Consider the following 20,956-nt stretch of genomic DNA (forward strand, 5'->3'; position numbering starts at 1 on the left):
GTACATATGCTATCATAGCTACTTTTCTTGCTGGTAAAGTGATTATTCCAAGAAGGAAAGGCTGGAGAAAAAGTAAAAAGTAAAAAGTCGACAGTAATTTGGAAATGATTTAATTTTTTGAGCTTTTTAATTGTAGCCATTATAAAAAACAGCAAAACTAGGCCAGTTAACTGCATCTGATTTGAAGAATCTCATTTCCTCTGTCTAACACTTTCTGTAATAAGTTTTTGGGTTTTTTAACCATTTTCAGTAGCTCTAATGTATTGTTTGCCACATCAGAGGCCTGCTGGAGATGGCAGGGGTGAGAGAAAAGAGCGCAGAAAGCTCTCTGGATAGAGAAGTATCGTCTCTTTATCCCTTTGAATACTATGGAGAGAGAAATGCCTGAAAATTGGCTTCTTTTAAATGAACTGCCCATGAAAAAATAACAACATCACTGTAAACATTTTGAGGCTGAAGTCATGCTGCCTTAGTGGAAAGTGCTACAACCCATCCGGGGGATACCCTGAAGCCACTGAAATTTCGGTAACAACAGACTGAAGATAAAGGGCCAACCCCATTCTGCGCTGTAGCTGGCACACGGCCCCAGCCACCCCAGTCCTCTCACTGCATGAGCCTCCTAGGCCAGGGATTTCTCAATTACCAAGAAGAGAGAGAGGAAATCAAGACTCTTCTCCTAACAAAGTAATTACATAACCCGACTGTCCTTATCTCTGAATAACTCATTGCTCACAGAGGTAGTTATTTCTCTAGCTCAGCTGGCAGATATACTTGCTGAATACTTGTGGTTCAAGTCCCTAGATAAGGTATCAGCGATATGTTTGTTTAATACTTTAAACCTTTACTTCTTTAATAAAAATACAGAAAATTATACAAAATCTGTGTTACAAAGCTATAATTTAGATTGCAAAATCAGGCACTCTAAATACCAGTTACCTCTATTCTGCATATGCCAGGAGTCTTTTATTCTCTGCAGTAAGTCATTTTTGTTCTTTTGGTTTGTATTTTTCCCAAAAGGCAGCTTCTTCATTTGGCACTCAGGAGGAATCTAAGGAGTCTGTGAAGAAAGGGTTAACACAGCAGCAGAACTGCGGCTATTATTTTGCAAAGCAAAAAAAGTGCCCCTTTAGCTGCATAGCATTATCAAGCCTGCCATTTACACTAGGTTTAATAAATACTCTCTTTCTATTTAATATCAGAAATGTCATGTTGTGATATTGAAAGAATGAATATTTGACAAAATTATTTGCAGTTGAACTTTGGCAGTCTCACAATTGCTGTGCACGGAGATTGGTAAGCGACCACTGGTTTGCTTTTGCTGAGCTAGTGCTGTGTGGCTCTGAAAAGCATACTGAATATAATAAGGAAATTGATTGTGGTTTGTTTTGTCTCTAAGTTTTCTTCCTGATGCAAACTTTTCTTGTATAACCTTCTTTACATTCAACACAAATGTATAGTCCTTCTACGCATTTGTGAAGGAGGGGGAAGGGGCTTTACTTCAGTGTCATGTGGGAGGTATATATTTTTTGTCAACCAATCCCTTTTTATACAATTTTTAAGACTTAGTGATTTCCTTTACCCTCATTATTTGTTGCTTAATCAGATGGGACTGGCTATTAGCTCACTCCAGCTTACTAAATTTTAGCTGGTAAAAGATATTGCCCTCTGAATAGGCTGTTAACATCGAACAAGATTGATAACAAGTGAAATTTAAGGTATGTGGTTACTGGTATGTGTATGAGTTGCTACTATGCAACTAAATCAAAATTCCAGCAGCAAAAGTAACTTGCCTCACACAGGTGTTAACAAAGTTCGCCACAGCTGCCAGAAAGTGAGATGATTTTTTTCAGCCTGTCCTATCGAGCGTATCTGTGTATATGACATCTGCAGGGTATGGCTCAGCTTCAGAGACATAGCTGCCTTACCACTCACTTGCTGATACTTGCTATTATGCATTGGAAACACTGAAGTTAGTTTGCAAATGTGTAAAGAATATTTTAAATGACTTGGCATCCCTGCATGAACTTCTAGGACTTGAAAGTCTGGCAGCAATGCCCAGACACGTATTCTGGACAAGTGACAGAAGTGGCTAAGGAAGAAGTGATCCTTTTTCATCTTTAGAAGAAAAGATCTATTTCTTCAGTAGATGCTTTAGTTATTAGACGTACATCAGAGAATGACAGATATGGAGAAAAGCTAATTTCTTACCATCCTGCAGAGTTACTAAAAATCTCAGAAACCAACACCAAAATTCGCACTTTTGTGGCAGGTGTGATCAAGACTAATTTGTAGTAGTGACGAGGGGCAAGTTAACGTTGTAGGGTTTGGTTTGGTTTCCAGAATTGACTCAGGAATCTCTTCTTTGGACATTGAACAGTCTGGTTCATTTTGGGACTGAAAACTGGGAGTAATTCAGGTGCTTAAACATAGGCATCTAGTGCCTTGAGTTACCCAAGATGTAACTGGATGTGACTGGGTGTGACTGGCAGATACAGCACAGGATCAGTGCGAGTCCAGCTCGCTTCTGGGTTGGCAGCTAGAGGCCAGGCAGGATACCCTAGTGTTTAAAATGGCACTGGACACCCATATCTCTCTCTAAATGACTTATCAACTGTTCATTTTTAAACTCAAGAAAATGTTCATGTACGACTGGCCTGGTGAGCGGATGCCAGAGCTAGCGAGTGAGGCAGGGGCAAATCCTGTGAGAGTTTGGTGTCCCCAGAGAGGCAAACTAGAGCATCGTTCAGAAGGACCACGCGGCGGTGGGGACATCAGCGGGAAAGGAAGAAAAGGAAGCCCCACAAGTTCTGCTCTTCACCTGCGGAAACAATCTGGAAGTGCCAGTCGCAATCCAGGTAACTACCCTCAACTGGCACTTGCCCTCCATGGCTGTGGGAAGAGCAGAGAGCACCTGGCTACTGCAACTAGACTGTGAGTCTCCCTGGGAAAAAAGGAGCTCTGCCACTAAGCTAAAACATGGGCTAGTCAAGTCACTACTAAATGAAACTGTTGCTTGAGTTTCTTACATCTGCCCTCCTGTCTTCAAGCCAAGTAATTAGAAGATTAGTGACAGTGTGTTTATCTGAGGAAGACCTGCGCTTAATTGCTCTCCAGCTGAGGACAGAGGGGGCATATCCTCAGCGGCCATGAGCAGCAAGATTTCCTTGGTAGCCCATGCGGCAAAGTTCACGCTGCTCAAGGACTGGCCCCATGGTGGTGAGCGCTGTCTCAGAGATAGCCTTGGATGAAGCACAGCTGGCTTCCTCGCCAGCGCTTCCCTCTCCCGCAGTGCAGATGTGGCACTGTATCGAGGTCAAGGCAAGGCCGCATCATCTGGATTTGTGGGAGAGCTTTGAGCAATCAGCTTTTTCCCAGCAATGTCTAATCTCTAAGTTTGCAAAGGAAGAATTGCAACCCAGGCAGAACCAAGGAAGGAAATACTTCAAAGATTTCCTTTTTTGTAACATCCTTGTTATTGAGCACTTTTATCCTGCAGTCATGGAGTCCTTTGTGTTTCTCAGTGACTCTGGCAGGCCAAAGAGCCAAGGTGGCAAAATAAACACAGTTCTCTCTGCCTCTGGACAGGAGATTGTGCCCCGTCCATCAGTCGCAGATCTGGCCTTAGTGATTCATACATTCCTCGCTCCAGCTTCTGTACTGCTGCTCACTTTGGAGCTCATTTTTTTAGGAATGAAGCTATGAAAAAAAATTACTGGCTTCCCGTTGAACACAATCCAGTGCAAGATCTGCGTAGAATTTGCGCTACCTACTTGAAAGATTTCCTGCTTTCCGTCATTGCGTTGTCTCTGCTGGAACGCAGCGGGACCAGCAGCCGAATGTGGGCAGAGTCCGAAAGGCTGGACTTAGGTTAGGGGACTTCTGAGGGTCACAGGAGAGGCCATATATTTCAGCTGCTTCTGAGCTGAATGCAAACTAACTTCTTTGTTCCAATTCTCTGCAGTTTCATACCCATATGCACATGCAGTTAATTAACGTAGTTTAATTGTCCAACAGTTCACAAAAGGATAAAGAATTTCAACTTCGGGATAATTTGTCCTCTGATAATGCAGATAAACAGAGCAGAAAAAGGCTGTGGTAAAGGAAAAGAACAGTCTTTTCTGAAGTATTAAATATTAGGAAACATTAATGGCATATTCTGTGCGGATCAAAGTGCATTTACACAGAAAGGTGAGGAGGTAGAGAGACAGCATTGTATGCTCTGTTTTAGAAGCTAAGATAAAATTGTGGAAATAAAAGGAGCATCATGACAAAACTGCAATAAAATGTACTTTAAGACTAAATTATTTACAAGAAATGCTTACTATACTTACTAATACTTACTAGAAAGTAGCCCATAAACTTTTCCTAGCCTTGGAGAGAACTTATTTTCTGCATTTAGTCAGATTGCTTATGTGGAGGTGGTTGTAACACTGGTGAACTCCTGAAAGAGAGCATATAAATACTTTAATGTAATTAGCTCTGCAATGTTTAGATTTTTAAGAAAATAGCGTATATAAGTTGTTGCATTTGGTATATGCAAAAAGTGTGAACATGTTGCAAATGCAAACTGAAGACTTGCAATAGAATTAATCCCCATAGCTGAAACAGAACTTTTCAGAGCAGCCCCTTATGTCTCTCAGGAAAGGGATTAAAAACTCAGTGTCCATGTCAAGCTTGAAAGTGTTTTGTGTAAAGATGGTTCTTTCTTGCAATTCTGATCTTTTGCCAGGCTTTTGATTTCCATTTTCCAAAATTCTGTATCACTATTAATTGCTCTTTTAAGTTTGTTATCACTGAAACATTAACGTTGGAAACCTGTAAGAAAAAGAATGTTTGTTTCCTGAAGACTTCTTTGTTTTTATCTTCCTCGCTTGTCAAATTTAAGGTGCTTTTAAAGACTTTCTTTCAAGCAAATGCAGGTAGTTCTACTGTCCTGACAGTAAATGCTTGTGAGGGTTAATTCTGCAGATGTACTCATGTATCCCTGCTGAATTTCCAGTGCAACAGAACTGACTAATGTTTACATGCTTACATTAATGTTTAATGTACATCCAGGCACTTCAGCGCCAAATACTGGAGTAATTTTAAATAAATTAAAACTGCAAAACATAGTTAGGTTCAAGCCTGATGATACAATATTACCATTTTCATAAGTAGTGATTGCTCCTCTCCTTAGTACTTCCTCAGTAAAAAGCAGTAGTGACCCTTCCAGTTTTCCTCAAGAGGAAAAAAGAAAATCTGACATTCTCATTGTGTCTTCTATTTACATAAAATTTGCACTTAAAAATCCTATGATAGCATTGCATTTTTTATCCAGGATGTTGAGGAGCTTAGTATAACAACTGCTTGGGTTAGTTGTAAATAGCAATACCACTTGTTTGGGAGCCTGAACTGCTGAACCCCATAGGTAATCTGTTGTCAGAACCGATTATCGTTTAAGCTATTGGTGGGCATGAATTAAAGATTGGTTACTGTCAGATTGAATACAGCTTAAAGACAGAACAGAAGGCCCAACAAAGAACAAAGTCTGTTGTGCCAGGTATTGTTCAGAGGAAGTAACAAAGACATTGTCTGAAAGACCTTACGTAGTCGGAGTATGCTGCTTCCTTAAAGGATTAATGAAAGGGACACAACATGGCCAACATGCTCTTGAGGAGATCATTTTTCCTTTAAAAAATGCTGGGGTGAGGTCTTGATAAGGATTAGCTAAGTGCAGAGATGGAAGGATGAAGAACAGAACAAAGGAGAAGAGAGATGGTAAAAAGAAGAGTACCGGGGGCAAGTGAAGTGGAACTGAGGGAAAGGGCTGCTTGGGAGCGGGTGGGAAGAAAAAGCCAACCAAGTGAAATGGAGGAAGGCCCAGAGTTAAAGTCAGAGTGCAGCATAACGATCTGCTAAGGGTCAGAGGGTCCCTGCTGCTTCGGTGTGCCCCTTTGGCTGTGGGATGTCTTGTGTGTTGGGATTTTTTTTTCCCTTGCCTCTTCTTTTTCTTTTTCCTTGGTGGCTTGGTGGGGAGTGTGCCATCGCGACGGCTGAGTGGTGCCCTCAGATGGTGCTTCCTGGCCAGGCTGAGCTACAGCCAAGGATGCTTCAATAAGCTGCTTGGACCTGACAATATTCCAACCACTTCCAGCAGTTAGCTCTTTGGAGTCTGGATCCAATTTTCTCCACGTCAATAAAGAAGAAAACTATTTTTGCTTTTTTTTTTCTAAAAAATATTTCTGCATTGAAAAAGAAAGTTCAAACAAAGTTTCTGATGTGCATTTAAATATATTCACAATATGTGCACTAGCTCCAGCAGTGATATCATATTTATTGAGAAGATTAATATAAATGTCTTCACTGTTTAGGTTTTTTAGTCTAAAGGTATTCTTTCCCTTTAGTAATCCTTTAAAACATAAGCAGAATTTTAAAATTAATTTTACAAATTTTGTGTTAATAGGCAAACTTTGGACCAGAAGTATGAAGGTTGCTTACAACATCCTACATAAATTAGGCACAAAACAAGAACCAATGGTACGACCTGGAGACAGGGTAAGTATCTCAATGATTTTTAATCACTAATAATTCAAATTACATGTTGATGAAGTGAGAATGAGGTATTTTGGGTGCTCAGAGGAAACTAATAAAGTGAAATGGTGGGGGGTGAAATCTGCCTTCTACTCAGAAAAAGGCTGATCATTCAGATACGTATTGAATTGCACAATAAATAATGAGTTGGTACTTGCTGAATAGTAACTGGAATTTGTGGCAACATTAACAATAAACTTTCCCATGGAGAGTGATTTTTGGACATAGAACAGCAGTCTCTAGCATAAGCTTGCTTATAGAGCCTGGAGGTGTCATGTGGGTAAAACTTACTTACTAATGACTTTGTAGTTGTTGAGATGGTAGAAACAAGAGAAGCATTGTGGAGGACGAAGACAAACAAACAAAGCACATTTTAGCACCCAATTAAATAAATAAATTATGCTGAATGTTAATGTGGAGCATATTTCCGTTCCTTGTTCTTGACTGTGATTCAGCAAACCTCTAGTGGCTGAATCTAGGTGAATAGATAGTGGAAGGGTTGCAGAGCTAACACTTCCAGCTGTTAGGTGAAGACAAGAACAGCCTAGGGCTATGCACTCCAGAGGGTATTTACTGGCTTACGCTCCTACCCCTTCCACCGTCAAGGTTGGCTGAACTTGCTCCCCTCGTGCTAGCTGGCCCATACTAGCTCTGTGTCAGAATGCACCATCACACAAATTCCCACAGTCCTCATTCCAGGCTGGCCTTGGGCCGCGGAGCAGAGATTCCAGAACTGGATACTTGGATATGCACAATCTGTCAGAAGTGCAAATTTTAGTCATGACCTAGTGATTAGAGGTTTGTGTGTTAGACTAAGTCTTCATCTTGTGGTGCTTGGTAGCAGTTCTTGGACTGTTGATTCACTTGGTCCTCTTGTACCACATGTAAGAAATGTGTCTGTTTAGGTTACACATTTCTTAGGGCTTCAAAAATGAGAGCATGCAATTAATGCTTCCCAATAGAAAAAAGAAAAAGAAAGAATTAAAAAAAATCAAGCCTTACAATCTTTCCTATGTCTCTTTTAGAAGTAAATCATGAAGAATTTAACTACAGAGTCTCTAGATGCTTAATCTAAATTGCTTCCTACAGTGGCATTTAGCCAGGAGTGGGATCTGAAGAATTTCTTTTACTTGATTTACAACTACGTAGCTAAGCAACAGCAGAAAAAACAAACTGTGCAAGTGTATACATCAAAAGAATCCACCCAGAAAGCTGTAAAAGGAAGAAAGTTCAGAAATGGGCAATATGTATGTGCCTATCTCTCTATTGTGTATTAACTGCCCGTCTTCGTATTAATTTACATCAGCAAACACTGACATCTCCTAACATTAACAAAGGATTTGTGGATAATTCAGAGTGCAAGACATACACAGAACAAATTGCAGTTCTTCTGAAATAAGTCCATCTAGATTACAGTGAAAAAAAATGTTTATAGCTGAGTGCTGAAAGCATATGCTTTGCATTGTAAAAACATTGTGCTTAGCGTCTCTGTGTAACGGAAACATGATTATCTAAAGCAACTTCATGCTGAAGATGAGGTGTTATTGTATATCTGATGTTCCAAGCAGTTATTCTGCTCGCTCTTCCTGTTGTAATAACATAAAAGCTTTCTGACCTCTTTGAAGAAGGCTTTCTATTCTAAATAATGTATTTTGTGTGACAACAGTTAAAGGTAGTTTTAAAATAATAAATGAAATACATGTGGATATTTGTGGTCTTTTCTAAATGAGAGTGAAAGTGTTGCCTTATGTTAATATTATCTAAAACTCAGAAAGGCGTTTTCCCCTTTAAAAGCATCTTCTGTCTCTACAGTCTCTATTTTTCATTACTATTTCATGACTATTATTACACTCCATATTTTCTTTGTCTGAGCTAAAAAGATAGTGAATGTACCTGCATTTGATTCCTTGGTTCTGATATAACTGTAGTACACCAAGAACTGCATTTGCCTTTTATAGTGACTTCAGAAATTTAACCTTGGGTCACCCCAGACAGCTGCCTGGAAATTAAGCTTGTCCTCTAAAATATCTTGTAGATCACCGTATAGTTTGTTTTCCTTCTGCCTTACCCTTTTCTTCCTTTTACACAAGTTATTTATTTCTTTGGAACAGGACTGTTAGTGATTAATGGTTTTTAGGGGGGAAGTTAATGCCTTATTCCCACTGGATTTAAGTGAGAATTACTCACCTCTGTCAGCTCCTTTGAAAAGACTCCCAGCCAAACCAACAAACACCAACAGTCCTCAAGGTATCTTTGGGGATCTTGCAGCATATCTTACAGATGTTTGCTGGGTTCAGGAAACTCTGCCATGCCCTCAGTGCACCTAGTAAAATCCCTTTCTTTCCATCACCCTTGAGCCTGTTGATGATATGTGTGTAGAGAACGTATACAGACAGCTAAAACAGTTCTATAGGTTCGTGTGCCAACTTACAAATAAAGTAGGAATGTGTTTTCTATGAGTTTTCTCTAGACTTCTCCAAAGTTACAGTCTTCAGCTTAAAAATAAAGATATTCTGATCCCCTTGACACAATTGTTTGGGGGATTTTCTAGTTTGAAGAAAGCAAGCTACTTTAACTTGTGGGAAGCTACGATGTTTGAAACTATATGAAAACACTGAAAACACTTTTCACCTACAATAACTGAACCTTGGAGCATATATGAAAACACGGATATTTTTACTTTGAGAGATGGAAGCACACAACTGTTACAGATGTCAAATCAGTCAAAACTCAAGACTCGTAGATTTAGCAAATTTTAGGATGCTGTAATAATAAACTCTGATCCTGCATGCAGACCCAAAAGAATTAAGCTAGAAGCTGTTCACAGTGCCTTTTTCATGCCACTTCAGTCAGCCGTGTAAGACAGAGTCACCAGCTGTATTACAGCTGTTGAAGACATGAGTTGAGAAAATGCTTCTGACTGAACCAAAATAAAATTGTAGACAGGATCTAGCCGTTGAAGTCATTAACTAAAAATTGACTGCATTAGTATTCCCTGCCCTTGCAAGAAGAGGTGTGGACTCCAGTGCCCCAATTCTCAGTTCAACAGTGCTCTCCTTCTCCTTTGCCGCTGGGTGATCTAAAGACATTGCTTGCAGTGTCCATAGGTGTAAGCTGGACATTTCAGCCTATCTGGGGAGGAAGAAGGGCACCTAGTGAACATTCAGGTGATTTGCTATGATGTTTTGTCTTCTCTTGGAGTTCTTCTGTCTGTCTAAGCTGCCAGCCGTAGCCCTAAAGTGGTGAAGTTTAACAAATCCAGCCTACTATAATTGCCAGCTCTGGATGTGACCTTTGCTGTTCCAGATATCAACTGTTTGTGAACACTAAATACACAGAAACTTCTACACTTTGACAACAGTCCAATCCTAAAATAAAATTCTCCTATGAGACAAAGCATAGGGAGACAAAAAATAATGTGTGAATGACTGACAAAATGGATTTGGTCACAGATCCACTTTGTTTTCAATAACTTTAAGGAAATTATTAAATTAGAATGTAAAAATTCTATTAATTCCATTTATTTTGATATTTCACACCTGCAAAGCAATCAGTAAATGGAGACTCAGCTGAAAGGTATTGTCAATGTAGAAAACAATGCAGCATGAAAATATTTAACTACAATGAAAATTTCCTGAGTGAAAATGTTCACAAAAGGAACATCTATCAGAATAAATTCCTCCTGATTCCTCATCCGTCTGTCATTAGGTATTTGAGTACTTATCATAGAAATGTTTCTGTAATAATCTCTCTCCAAAAGGAAAGGTGGAAACTCCAATTATTGTTAGCTGAAACCTGTAATTAAACACGCACTGCAGAAAATCTTTAACATATCTCTCTCTGTTTCAGGTAACTCTCGTATTTCCTAACAATGATCCTGCTGCTTTTATGGTAGCATTTTATGGCTGCCTGCTTGCGGAAGTTGTCCCTGTCCCTATTGAAGTGCCACTTACAAGAAAGGTAGGGAACTAAATTTTTCCTCTATACTTCACTTAAAAACTTATGTCAGAATAGATCAGAGCTGAACATAACTCTTGAGTACATTTTTGTGGCTAAGTAGTTCTAGATATGAGGATACAAAGATAGTACTGTGTGGTGAGTTATATATAGTTACTTCTTTTTTTGTGATGGAAAATCTCAAGCTGTGCTTCCAGTTTCAGCAAATGCAGGTCTGTCTGGAAAAGGAAAGGAAAATTTTGCAAGGTATCAGCTCTGCCAGCCTTAGATCGATTATCTTTGTAGCCTCTCAAAGCAGTCTGATGTTGGCCACTGACAAGGAATCACTGGCAGCCACTGCTAGATTTTCCACCTGTCCCTGCAACCTAAGCTGTGTTATAACACCACTGCTGCTGCGTAGGCTACTTCAAAGCAGTTATGGAAGTGCCTTCTCCTGCATATGTATGCTGGAGCTTCTGTCACCACTGTCATTTCTGCCAAGGGTGGTGGTTGAGCAAAATAAGTTTGGGTATTCTTGCCACAGAACCTAATTCAGAGCCAAAACTGACTGTTGCTCGTCAAAAGCATTTTACAAGCAGTGTTGGTTCAGAGGTTTGACTGTGTTTCCTAGGAAGGTATTAGCAGGCAGGTACAGCAGTTTCAGCCTGCAAGAATGCTTGGGGCAACAAGGGTGGGAGGCCAGAGCTGGGAATTTACACTGATGCTGCTGAACATGCATTTTTTCTGTGGATGTATATCTTTAAGGCTAGAAATATAGCAAAACATATTTATTCATTTCAGGTCCTTTTTGTCATATCCCTTTAACTGTAACACGCCTGGCAGCAATGCCTGTTCTGACGTTCTCCAAAACCTCCCAAATCCTTTTTTTTATTAGCTAGCACTAATATTGCCTTACTTTTAATTGTTTGGGCTGGAACTGTCCAGACAAGGTAAGTTCTTTAATCGAAACCAGCTTTCTTCTTTCAAACAAACTCTTTCGGAAAATGTTGGCTGAAGCCATCACATATTTCCAAGAAAATGCCTGGGGAATGTATTGCTTTGCTCACATTAAAGAATTTTCAAGGACTTTCCTTTGAAATGCTTGGGTGCCACAGCACACTGGAGCAAAAGCTCAAATCTTTGCCTCGTAGATAGGGACGCTGCCATTCAAATGAAAAGGCATGAAAGCACAGCCAAGTTTCTAAGCCCCCATAAAGCCTTTGCAGTTTGCACATACTCTCATAGGAATTTAGCAGCTAAAAATGCCTGAAGATTCCTTCTTAACCGAACAAGCTTGAACCTTTCTCATCTCTTAATGCTTGCTGGACTGAGTTAGTCTCATCATTTCTCCATTATGTCTGCATATGCCCCTGCCAATGGCTATGGTGGGCTCTTGCCATGGGTGAAACCAAAAGTTGTCAGGGAGAAAAAAGTGTAGTAGGTGGAGGGAGTTGCTGAACTGATGAAGAAGTAAAGGAGAAATGGAAGAAAGTAAATATATCTGACAAAAAAAAAAAGACACTGATCCAGCCAGGCAGATGTGAGAGTAGCAGAGCGGCAGGAGGGACACTGGGAATGCAGGGAAAGTGAGTCAGTTTAACTGGCTAAGACTGGAGGAAAGGTTGGGGCTCAGCAAGTGAAGTAGAAGGACCAGGCTGGGAGATGGAGTAGGAGGTCATCTAGTTTACTTGCTTTGGGGAATAAGGCTTTGCTATGTAAAATGTTGTATTTGAGAGTACTGAGTGGTGGACATGACTGTAGAATGAAGATAATGATTTTAGTAGAAGCATAGTGCATTTGCATTGAACTGTCATCATGCTTTCACATGTGAGTGCAGTACTGTAAGATAGTTTGATGTAATTGCATAACGTACTGTATTATTTCTACACAAAATAGAGATTTTAAGTGCATCAACAAAATAAGGCAAGTTGACTTTTGTAAGAACATACAGAAGACGCATGGATATGTCTGCTTTCAGTCTATGAAAGAGAAGCAACATAACTTCTAGGCATAAAAAATCTGTCTTTCCCTATTACTTGCTTTTCAAGGTTTAATGGCATTTTAAAGCAAAGACATAAGTGAAAATTGCATTTATTTTAGAACATCTGATACCACATCTATGTTATAAACCATAAAGCCCAGCTGTCCAAGCAAAAAACCTATATCAAATTAATATTTGACCTTAATTTGGCTGAACCTTTTCATTTTTTTATATATGGGTATGTATATATATATCTATTATATATATAAATACACACTCATACATGCATGTATTTGTGTATATATTTATATGTACACATAACTGTAGACTTAGACTGTTTAACTATTGCCAAAATCATTTTATAATATTTAAATATGAAATTGATAAAACAATAATGGAGACATCAGTAGTATAATTAAAAAGCAACATGAGCTATGATCTATAAATAAAGCTGCACAATCTCAGAGCATATACTATTGGAAATATTTCTGCACTTGTTTATATGGAGGAGGAACTGGAGTGGAAGCAATGAGATGAAAATCAAGTTCTGTGAGTAGTCCCAGAAGGAAAACCTCTGCTTGGTCAAATGGTAGCAGATTGCTTCTGACATCCGTGGGAAGATGTCATTTGTGTCATCATACAAAGGCCTAGGCTGTTCTTTTATGCTTTCCCATTATTTGTTCTCTTTTCTGCATGCTTCAGTAAATTCTGGCAACATACATTTTTTGGTCTGATTTTTGGAAGACAGAGTTGTGAACCAACAAATAGACCAACAATTATATTATAGGCTAATATAGACTTACAGAATAATAAGCTGATACGAGATGAACTATTTCAGGGAGTTACATTATGAGCACATTTTTAATGCTAAAAATTTATGTTAATTAGACAGCTTTAATTCTGTTTTATATTTCCATAACGAAGAGTTTTTCACAGCTCTGTGCTAATTGTTTCTGCCAGGTAGTTTAAAATTGAACAGTGGTGTTTGCAGCCAGATAGCCTTTTGACTTACGTATTACAGGGCAGACATCTATATACATACTGAAGTAAAGGCTGCTGTTTTACCAGCCCATGGATTTTGCACATTCCATATTCTTCATATCATGACTGTAATATTTTTAGATTTTGATAGAGGCTTTTTTAGGTTCATTATTGGGTGAAGGTCCATCTCTTCTTGCTCTTTCCTTCTATATTCCATCTTTGTATTGACCGAATACCTGGAATTAGTTGCACTTTCTCAGAGTACTTCAGGAGACCTGTCTGGCAAGCAGCTCTATGGGGTGGGTTGTCTGAATTCTTAGCAACCATTCAGCATTCTTCAGTTTTGCTTTATTCCCAGAATATTACTGGTGATTAGCAAAAACCTGGGAATTTCCTTTCATGTAGGCATGGATGTGTTTGGCTCTTTAGACTTGAGAAGTCAAGATCTAAATTAGGAAACTGAAAGCACAATTTTCTTTGAAGTACATCAAAAGTAACACTTTATTTGAGAAGCAGCAGTCAGGGGTTCTACAGTTACTGCAACAATAGAATAAACAGCACATTTTATCTCATTTTCCTTCTCTGCATTAATACCACAGAAATGCCTATATCATGAGCACTCCCAAAATTTTTTCGTAACTAATCCTCATCCCTTGGATTATGGATTATGTTCTTTCACAATGGTGTCCCTCTCTCCAAATATCTTTTTTATGGTTTCCAAACATTAGTAAATAAGTTATAGTCACTTCTTGGTATGTTCTGTACAGCATCTCTTCCTTCAGAACTGTCAGTTTCTATTAATCATGTAATGGTATGATGCAAATTGCAAACTATATATTGTAGAATGTGCCATCAAAGCCTGGCAGGTAGATGATATGGGATTTTTGACATTTCAAGTTCTAGTTCACATAGTGATTTACTGTTTGCCTTATGAAAAGATTTAAAAATTTGTTTTTGATTTCTTTTTCTTCATATTATGCAGGTTATTATGTTTTTTTCCCTTTCATGAGCACCCTGAATACAGTTATTCTGCTCTGATACAGACAGGAGATTTTAATCTTAAAAATAACATTTTTGTCCTCACAGCACATTCATAGTCATGCTCAATCACACGCTGTGGATATAATACAGAGGGATCCCAGATAGATCTTTATGATAAAGGTGATAAAGATTTGCAGCATGGTGTGACATGAAAGCATATAAAAAAATCTGTTTTCTCCATCAAAAACACTTTTTCCTAGCTCGGAAGATTTACTGCTCTGTGTGCTTCCTGGAAGCACTTCTACTTTCTTGCAGATGTTAGCTCTAACCGTACCTTTGGAAGAACGTGTGTGTGTGTTATCAGAGGAAGTTCTGAGATATACATTCTAGGACATTTCTTTTTTAAAAAAAGAATGGATTCTTCATACTTTTCAAGGGTAAAAACTGTTTTGCAGGAACTCTTTTTATTAAATCCTGAGAAGTTAGTTTATTAAAGCTTTAACAGTAGCCAGAGAGAGATCTTTTTTTTCCAGACAGTGAAATTGTCTCAGTGCTCTCTTCCATTTGAAGGCAGAATTGTAATTCCCTAGGAAATATGCCTTGACACCTTTCCTACTACTCAGACATTTTCAGTGACTGAGATGAAATGAGCCTTGTTTCTTCTTTGTTTTAGTTATTACTGTGCTGTATCTGATACATTGAGAAATACAAAATATTCCAGTAAGGTGTGTAATAAATGTACATAGTTTTGAATATGTTTTGACAATCTATCTCTTTCTCCACTGGATTTAAAATCCATTTGCTTTTTGATGGCACAGTCTTCCAGCCTCTCCAGCGAATCTCAGTGCTGATGAGCATTGAGGCTGCAGCCGCTGCGAGCGCAGCGTGCCCTGCCGTGCCCCGCATGCCCACGGCTGCACCTCTCGCTGAACACAGGCAGGGCTTTGCTCAGCTGGCCATGGTGGTTCCCGGATCCGTTAGAGTCTGCACTTTCTTTTTACATTTTCAAATTTAGGAAATGGTGGATTCCTAGGGGACATACCACATTTCATCCTGTGTCCCCTGCCAAAAATAACTGTTGCCTTACGTTCATTAAGACTTTTGGTCATTAAGGCTGCTCATAGGATTTCAGTGCAAATTACTGCCAAAGGTATCTCTGATGAGACAGCTGACTCCCTCCTCTTAAAGCTGGTTATGAAAATTGCATCTGCTTCATGTTTAATTTTTATTAAGGTCTTTGATATTTGGGGTTTAAAAATTGAGGGTTTCCTCGATTCCTTTTCACTTTTGATTCAAAAGTGCTGAGCTTTATATCTGATGGTTGGCCTATTTGTCTCTACCAGCAAATTTTTCTTAAGGACAAATGGGACTCAAATCAGTGTTGTAAAAGAAGCCGAGATTAGTTCAGTTTGCAGCGTGTTGTCACATAATTCTCGTTTTTAAATCAGCCTGGGATTCGAGAATGGACAGGAGTAACCTTTATCAGCCCAGCCTTTGCACAGGCTGCCTCTTCCTTCCTTCCTTATTAGATAAGGACGTGCACTCTCACTCGCGGAGAAAGCAACCTAATTGTTTTCCTTCACATAGATACTCACACAAAGCATTATAAAAATGCCGTTAACAGAGTGTTGAAATGCAGTCACACATGGGATTTTTTTTATCCTGACAATGAATTATCACTCTCTGCAGCAGGAAGAAGACAATTTGCCTCCAGGTACTGGTGAAAACCTTTAGGGAACCTTTAATAAAAGTCTTTAGAGAACCTTGAATGGCTACCTACAGCAGAGAGGATTTCCGGCCTGCTTCATCTGAAAGATTGATCTCTCTAGGTGTGCGCAAACCTCATTTATCGTACCTCAGCAAGTGCTGTGCCTTCAAAGGATGTAAAATGCTAGTTCCAAAGTCAGCATTTGGTCTCAAACCTCGTGCTACGATACTATTACTTAGCTTCGACCTGCATTACGTGACATTTCAAACTGTAAATGGTGGAGGCGCTGATCAGCGTGCCTCACAGGCAAGGCTCTCCCCGTCTGTGCAGCCAGGGCTCCTCGGTGCGCTTGGTCCCTACTCGAACCTGCTGTTTCTTCCAGCCCCAGATTCAGCAAGATGAAGTGGTTGTGGAAACTGGTTTGCACAGGAGAGTGCTTTTATATTTGGGGGAGGAGTTGATTTTTTTTTCATCAGCAGATTATTTGTTTTCTGCTTTAGTCACAAAGCAGTTTTCAATCTTGCAAACACTCATTTTAAATTACTCAGAAGGAATATCGATACCTAGTTGCCAAAATGTGAAAGAATCAATGCTTGTAAACTCAATGGTCTTTTTTCTGGCCCATCTGGAAGTTTCAACTGTTGCACACAAACGAATATATTTTCCACTCAAACGTCATTGTGCAAAGTGGCAAGTTTTACCTAAGGCACCCCCTGCTCTGGGGCTGTCACTCTGAGGTACGAGGACCAGCAAAAGGCTATCGCATGGTTACGTACTAGTGTGCTGGCGGTGAGATGCAGTGTGTTGGCTGGCTGCCGTAACACTCTCAGCTGGAGCCGCTTTCCGACCTTCCACATCCTGGCTGTCAGCTCTGTCCTCAACACCGTTTGGGTGTCTGCAACCCACTGCTGCTGTGGGGCAGCAAGTATCAATGTGTCACCTGAATGGGGGGAGATACATTGGCCCCTTCTTCATCTTGCTGTTCCTTGCAGCACTTTTGGGGTCTAAGTCAGGATGAGGCCAGCAGAAGCGGGTAGGAAGTGGTGATAACCATCAGGAGGGGCTGAGGCTGAGATTGGGAGTAAGAATGAAGGGCAGAGATAGACTAGTAGACCACCACATCTAGACCAATGCATCTAGACCACCAGAAAGCTTCAGAAATTGAGTTAAATGTTCTCTTTCATATGGTGAGATCCTCAACTGAAACTCCTGTGGCTGTTGTGAGCAGTGTCCTATCACTCTTCAGCATCTTGGTTTGCTTTTCTCTTTCAAAGCAGAATTTAGTGTGGGCATCAAAGGCATGAAATAGGATTTGAAAGTCTGTAAAAGACATGGCAATTTGTCTATGCTTGGTGCAATTTTTCTAATCTTTTGTAGTAGTGTTGCAGCACGTAATTGTTTAACCATTTTATCCTTTCAAATGAAAGAAATAAGTGTACAGAAAAGAATGGTCTGAAGTTTTTAATGCTATTCGAAATGGGATTGTCATGAGGTAAAAAGGAGCATGTTACTAGAATATCTGATGTGCAGATAGATTGTATTAAGTAAACTATACATGATTCTCTCTGCTTGTGTGTGCAATACTGTAAATGAATGAATAATTTTTAAGCGTACATGCTCTAAACCAACTGATATGGCATTAAGTGGAAGCATAATCGTTCTTCCTTGTGTAATCTAGAAAGCCCAAATTGTTAATATCAGTTTTCCTTCCTGTTGTTTTGTTTTGTTATGAGAAGAGCTTGACAGAGCGCTTCCTGACTGATGAATTCCCCCCAGGCTGGGATGTGCTGATGTTCTCAGCTCTGCACTCTCTACTGGTTTGTATTAGGTTTCTAACAGGAATTTATTAGGATAGTTTCTGCTTGTAAAGTCCTAAATTACTTGGGACTTCATTGCCTGAGAATCTGCATTTTCCTGGTACAGTGGCAAAACAATTTCTTAGCAGTCTTTTATAGAGTATACACTTACAGCAAACTTTTAATTTTAATTTAAAATTGAGAGTGTGATGCAGTTCCTGCATTTGATTATGAGATCTATATGCAATTTTCTTTTTAAGTGGTAGGTATAAATGCATACAGACACATACATCACTAACCATTTTTGAGATTAAATTTGGGGAGGAAATTTGGGGTAATGGCAATATTGGTTTGATGATTTAAGAAGTTGGTGGCCTCCCTTACATGTAGCAGAGCATCCGGTCTCAGAGGCTGTGCATTGCCGAGGAGCGATGGACTCCCCGGAGCGCTCCCGTCCTCTGTGGCCGTTCGTAGTGAGGGAGCTGCCAGGGAGAGGCACCGCTGCCTCGCTGCCCGGGCCCCCACACTTCCCTCCTGTGGGGAGGCACCATGAGCATGGCCAGGTCTCAGCCCGCTGCAGAGCCAGGATCCAGTCAGGGTATGCATGTGTCCGGGGGTTTGACAACATAGATATGGACCAACTAACACCAGAGTCAGCAAGGACAGCAATGTCGTTACTTTTCTTTGTTTGACAAAGCTCTTTTGTCTTGGAAGCCCCCATGATTACTGGCATGGGGTTAACGTTGCGGGGTCAACAGCATGTTCCTCAAAATGCTGTTCCTGGATGCGCTATTATGCTCTGTTGTTTTGGATTTTTATTGGAAATGACAATGAGCAAGGTTAATGTTAGCAAGCTTTCTTGAAAAAGGACTGTGTAATTTTTTCCTGGCTTTAATTCATTCTGATAATAGTGAACAAAAGCAAATGCAGTAATTCTGGATTGAAGGAGTTACATGACGCATTTTTGACGGATCAGTTTATTGCCCCCTACTATTTACTCAGCTATCCTAGTTCTCATAATTGGTGCTATATACATTTTTTGCGGAAGTACGGAAAACAAGCAGGCTTTTATTTTTTGTCTGATTTCTTCGCTTCCCTATTTTACATTTCTTTTCTTGACTATAAAAATTTGTGTTAAAAATTAGTCAGATATGCTTTGGGGCATTCTTTCCATTATACAGTTCTGCATTGAATAAATTAATAGATTAACACAACTGTTCTCTACTTTTGGTTACTTTCATGGTTGAGTGTCCTTTCTGGTTGATTTGAAAGATATTTTAATTTAGACTGGATCTTTAAGACTCTGTCGGCTATTTTCTGAAGAGTCATTCTGCAAGGAAAGGGTTAATACTTCTGTGCATATTTGTATCTAGAGCTTTGCTCTGTTGAAGAGCCTAATGGATAGATGTAAAGTTCGTGAAAGAATCATGACAAGACAATGTATGTAAAGCAGACATAATGCTGTGGAAGCAGACCATCTCTTAAAGAACAACTGTGGCCTAGACTTGAAAATCATTAAATGGCATTTTAGCCTCACTGCCTCTATCCCCTTGTTGAAAGTAAAACATAATGTGCTTTCTTTAATGGGCACTTGGCTATCTATAGTGCTCCTGAAATATGTCAACAGCTACGAGTAGCAATACTGTGACCACTGTGTGTCCATCATAACCAGAAGGAGGCCATTTCAAAGGTGCGTGCTTTCTCCAGCCTGAAGCATCTATAATTCAAATTGTTTCCTAGTCATCATTTCTGAGGAGATGAGAGAGAGGAAGCCATCTGATTTCTTCAGTTCTCTTTATGATTTATGCTATTACAGACCAGAAAATATATAGGTTATGGAATTTCTTTGTTGATGTACAAATCAGTTTTGCTAATAAGTTAAGATGCTCAAAGGAAAGAGACTGTTTTCCTTCAAAGATATGGTGCCAAAGGACAAAAACATTTTCAGCCTGGAGCCACTTCTAATCAATTTTATGTATTGCTTTTATTTTATGACCTATTAGGACGCAGGAAGCCAACAAATAGGTTTTTTGCTTGGGAGCTGTGGAGTTACTGTGGCCTTGACTAGTGACGCATGCCATAAAGGACTGCCTAAAAGCCCCACAGGGGAGATACCACAGTTTAAAGGTAAGCTAACCCTTGGTCATCATGGGCACAGGCATTCCATGTGCAACTCATTACAGCAATACTCGTTGCATTTGTTTGCTTTCAGTGGGTGAGGTTAGACATGAGACTGAGCTTAGCTGGGGCAAGGACCCTGATGAACCACTTGCTGCAGAAGCAGCCCTGGCCGCTGGGAGGCTGCTGCCCAGCTTTTCTTTACTGGCTCACTATCAGAGATTCCTGTCCCCACTTTCCAGCTGCAGAGGCATGCCAAGGCTCCTCGTCTGCCTCACTGCCAGCTCAGCTGGCTGCTGGAGTCACCTGTAGTAACAAGCTGAATTAAGCCACCCAACTTTGCACTGGAGTTGGTGAGAAGCATTCGTGTGATTCAGGCCTGGAGCTTAGTGGTGGGGTTGGTAACCTCTGATGGGAAATCGGTAATAGGAGAGCAGTAATAAACAATTTTGGACAATAACAACTTAAACTGCCCAGCCATTTCTTCAGGGATTATCTGAGAAGGCCTCAGTCCTTGGTAGCAACATTAAGAAAGCAGTTCTGTAAAGTCTTTTTTTCCCATGCTATGATGAGGATTTAAAGAAGCAATGTTTAGGTAATGGTGATACACAGGCATTTGGGACAAAAAAAAACTTTGGCAGAGAAGAATTTTATCTTATCTTATCCAGCAGAAGTTCAACAAAAGCTGACTTTTCTTTGCAACCGTTCCTCAGGCTGGCCAAAGCTGCTGTGGTTTGTCACAGAGTCAAAACATCTCTCTAAGCCTCCTCGTGACTGGTTCCCACATATCAAGGATGCAAACAATGACACAGCTTACATTGAGGTGAGTTAATGAAGATGCATCTTCTCTTTGAATCATTGCATATGGCACTTCTGGATTAGATA

The 20,956-nt window shown here is 39.9% G+C and overlaps 1 protein-coding gene across 1 annotated transcript in view; it reads left to right on the forward strand.

Moving 5' to 3' along the window:
• Positions 1–20,956, forward strand: part of DIP2C (disco interacting protein 2 homolog C) — a 331,587-nt gene that overhangs the window by 224,926 nt on the left and 85,705 nt on the right. Inside the window, exons 10-13 of the mRNA XM_067291920.1 lie at positions 6,443–6,534; positions 10,420–10,530; positions 19,957–20,080; positions 20,785–20,894. Of these exons, the coding sequence (XP_067148021.1) occupies positions 6,443–6,534; positions 10,420–10,530; positions 19,957–20,080; positions 20,785–20,894 (437 nt within the window). The remainder of the gene's footprint in view (positions 1–6,442; positions 6,535–10,419; positions 10,531–19,956; positions 20,081–20,784; positions 20,895–20,956) is intronic.

The sequence above is a fragment of the Apteryx mantelli genome, chromosome 2 (genome assembly GCF_036417845.1).
Source record: "Apteryx mantelli isolate bAptMan1 chromosome 2, bAptMan1.hap1, whole genome shotgun sequence".
Classification (NCBI taxonomy): domain Eukaryota; kingdom Metazoa; phylum Chordata; class Aves; order Apterygiformes; family Apterygidae; genus Apteryx; species Apteryx mantelli.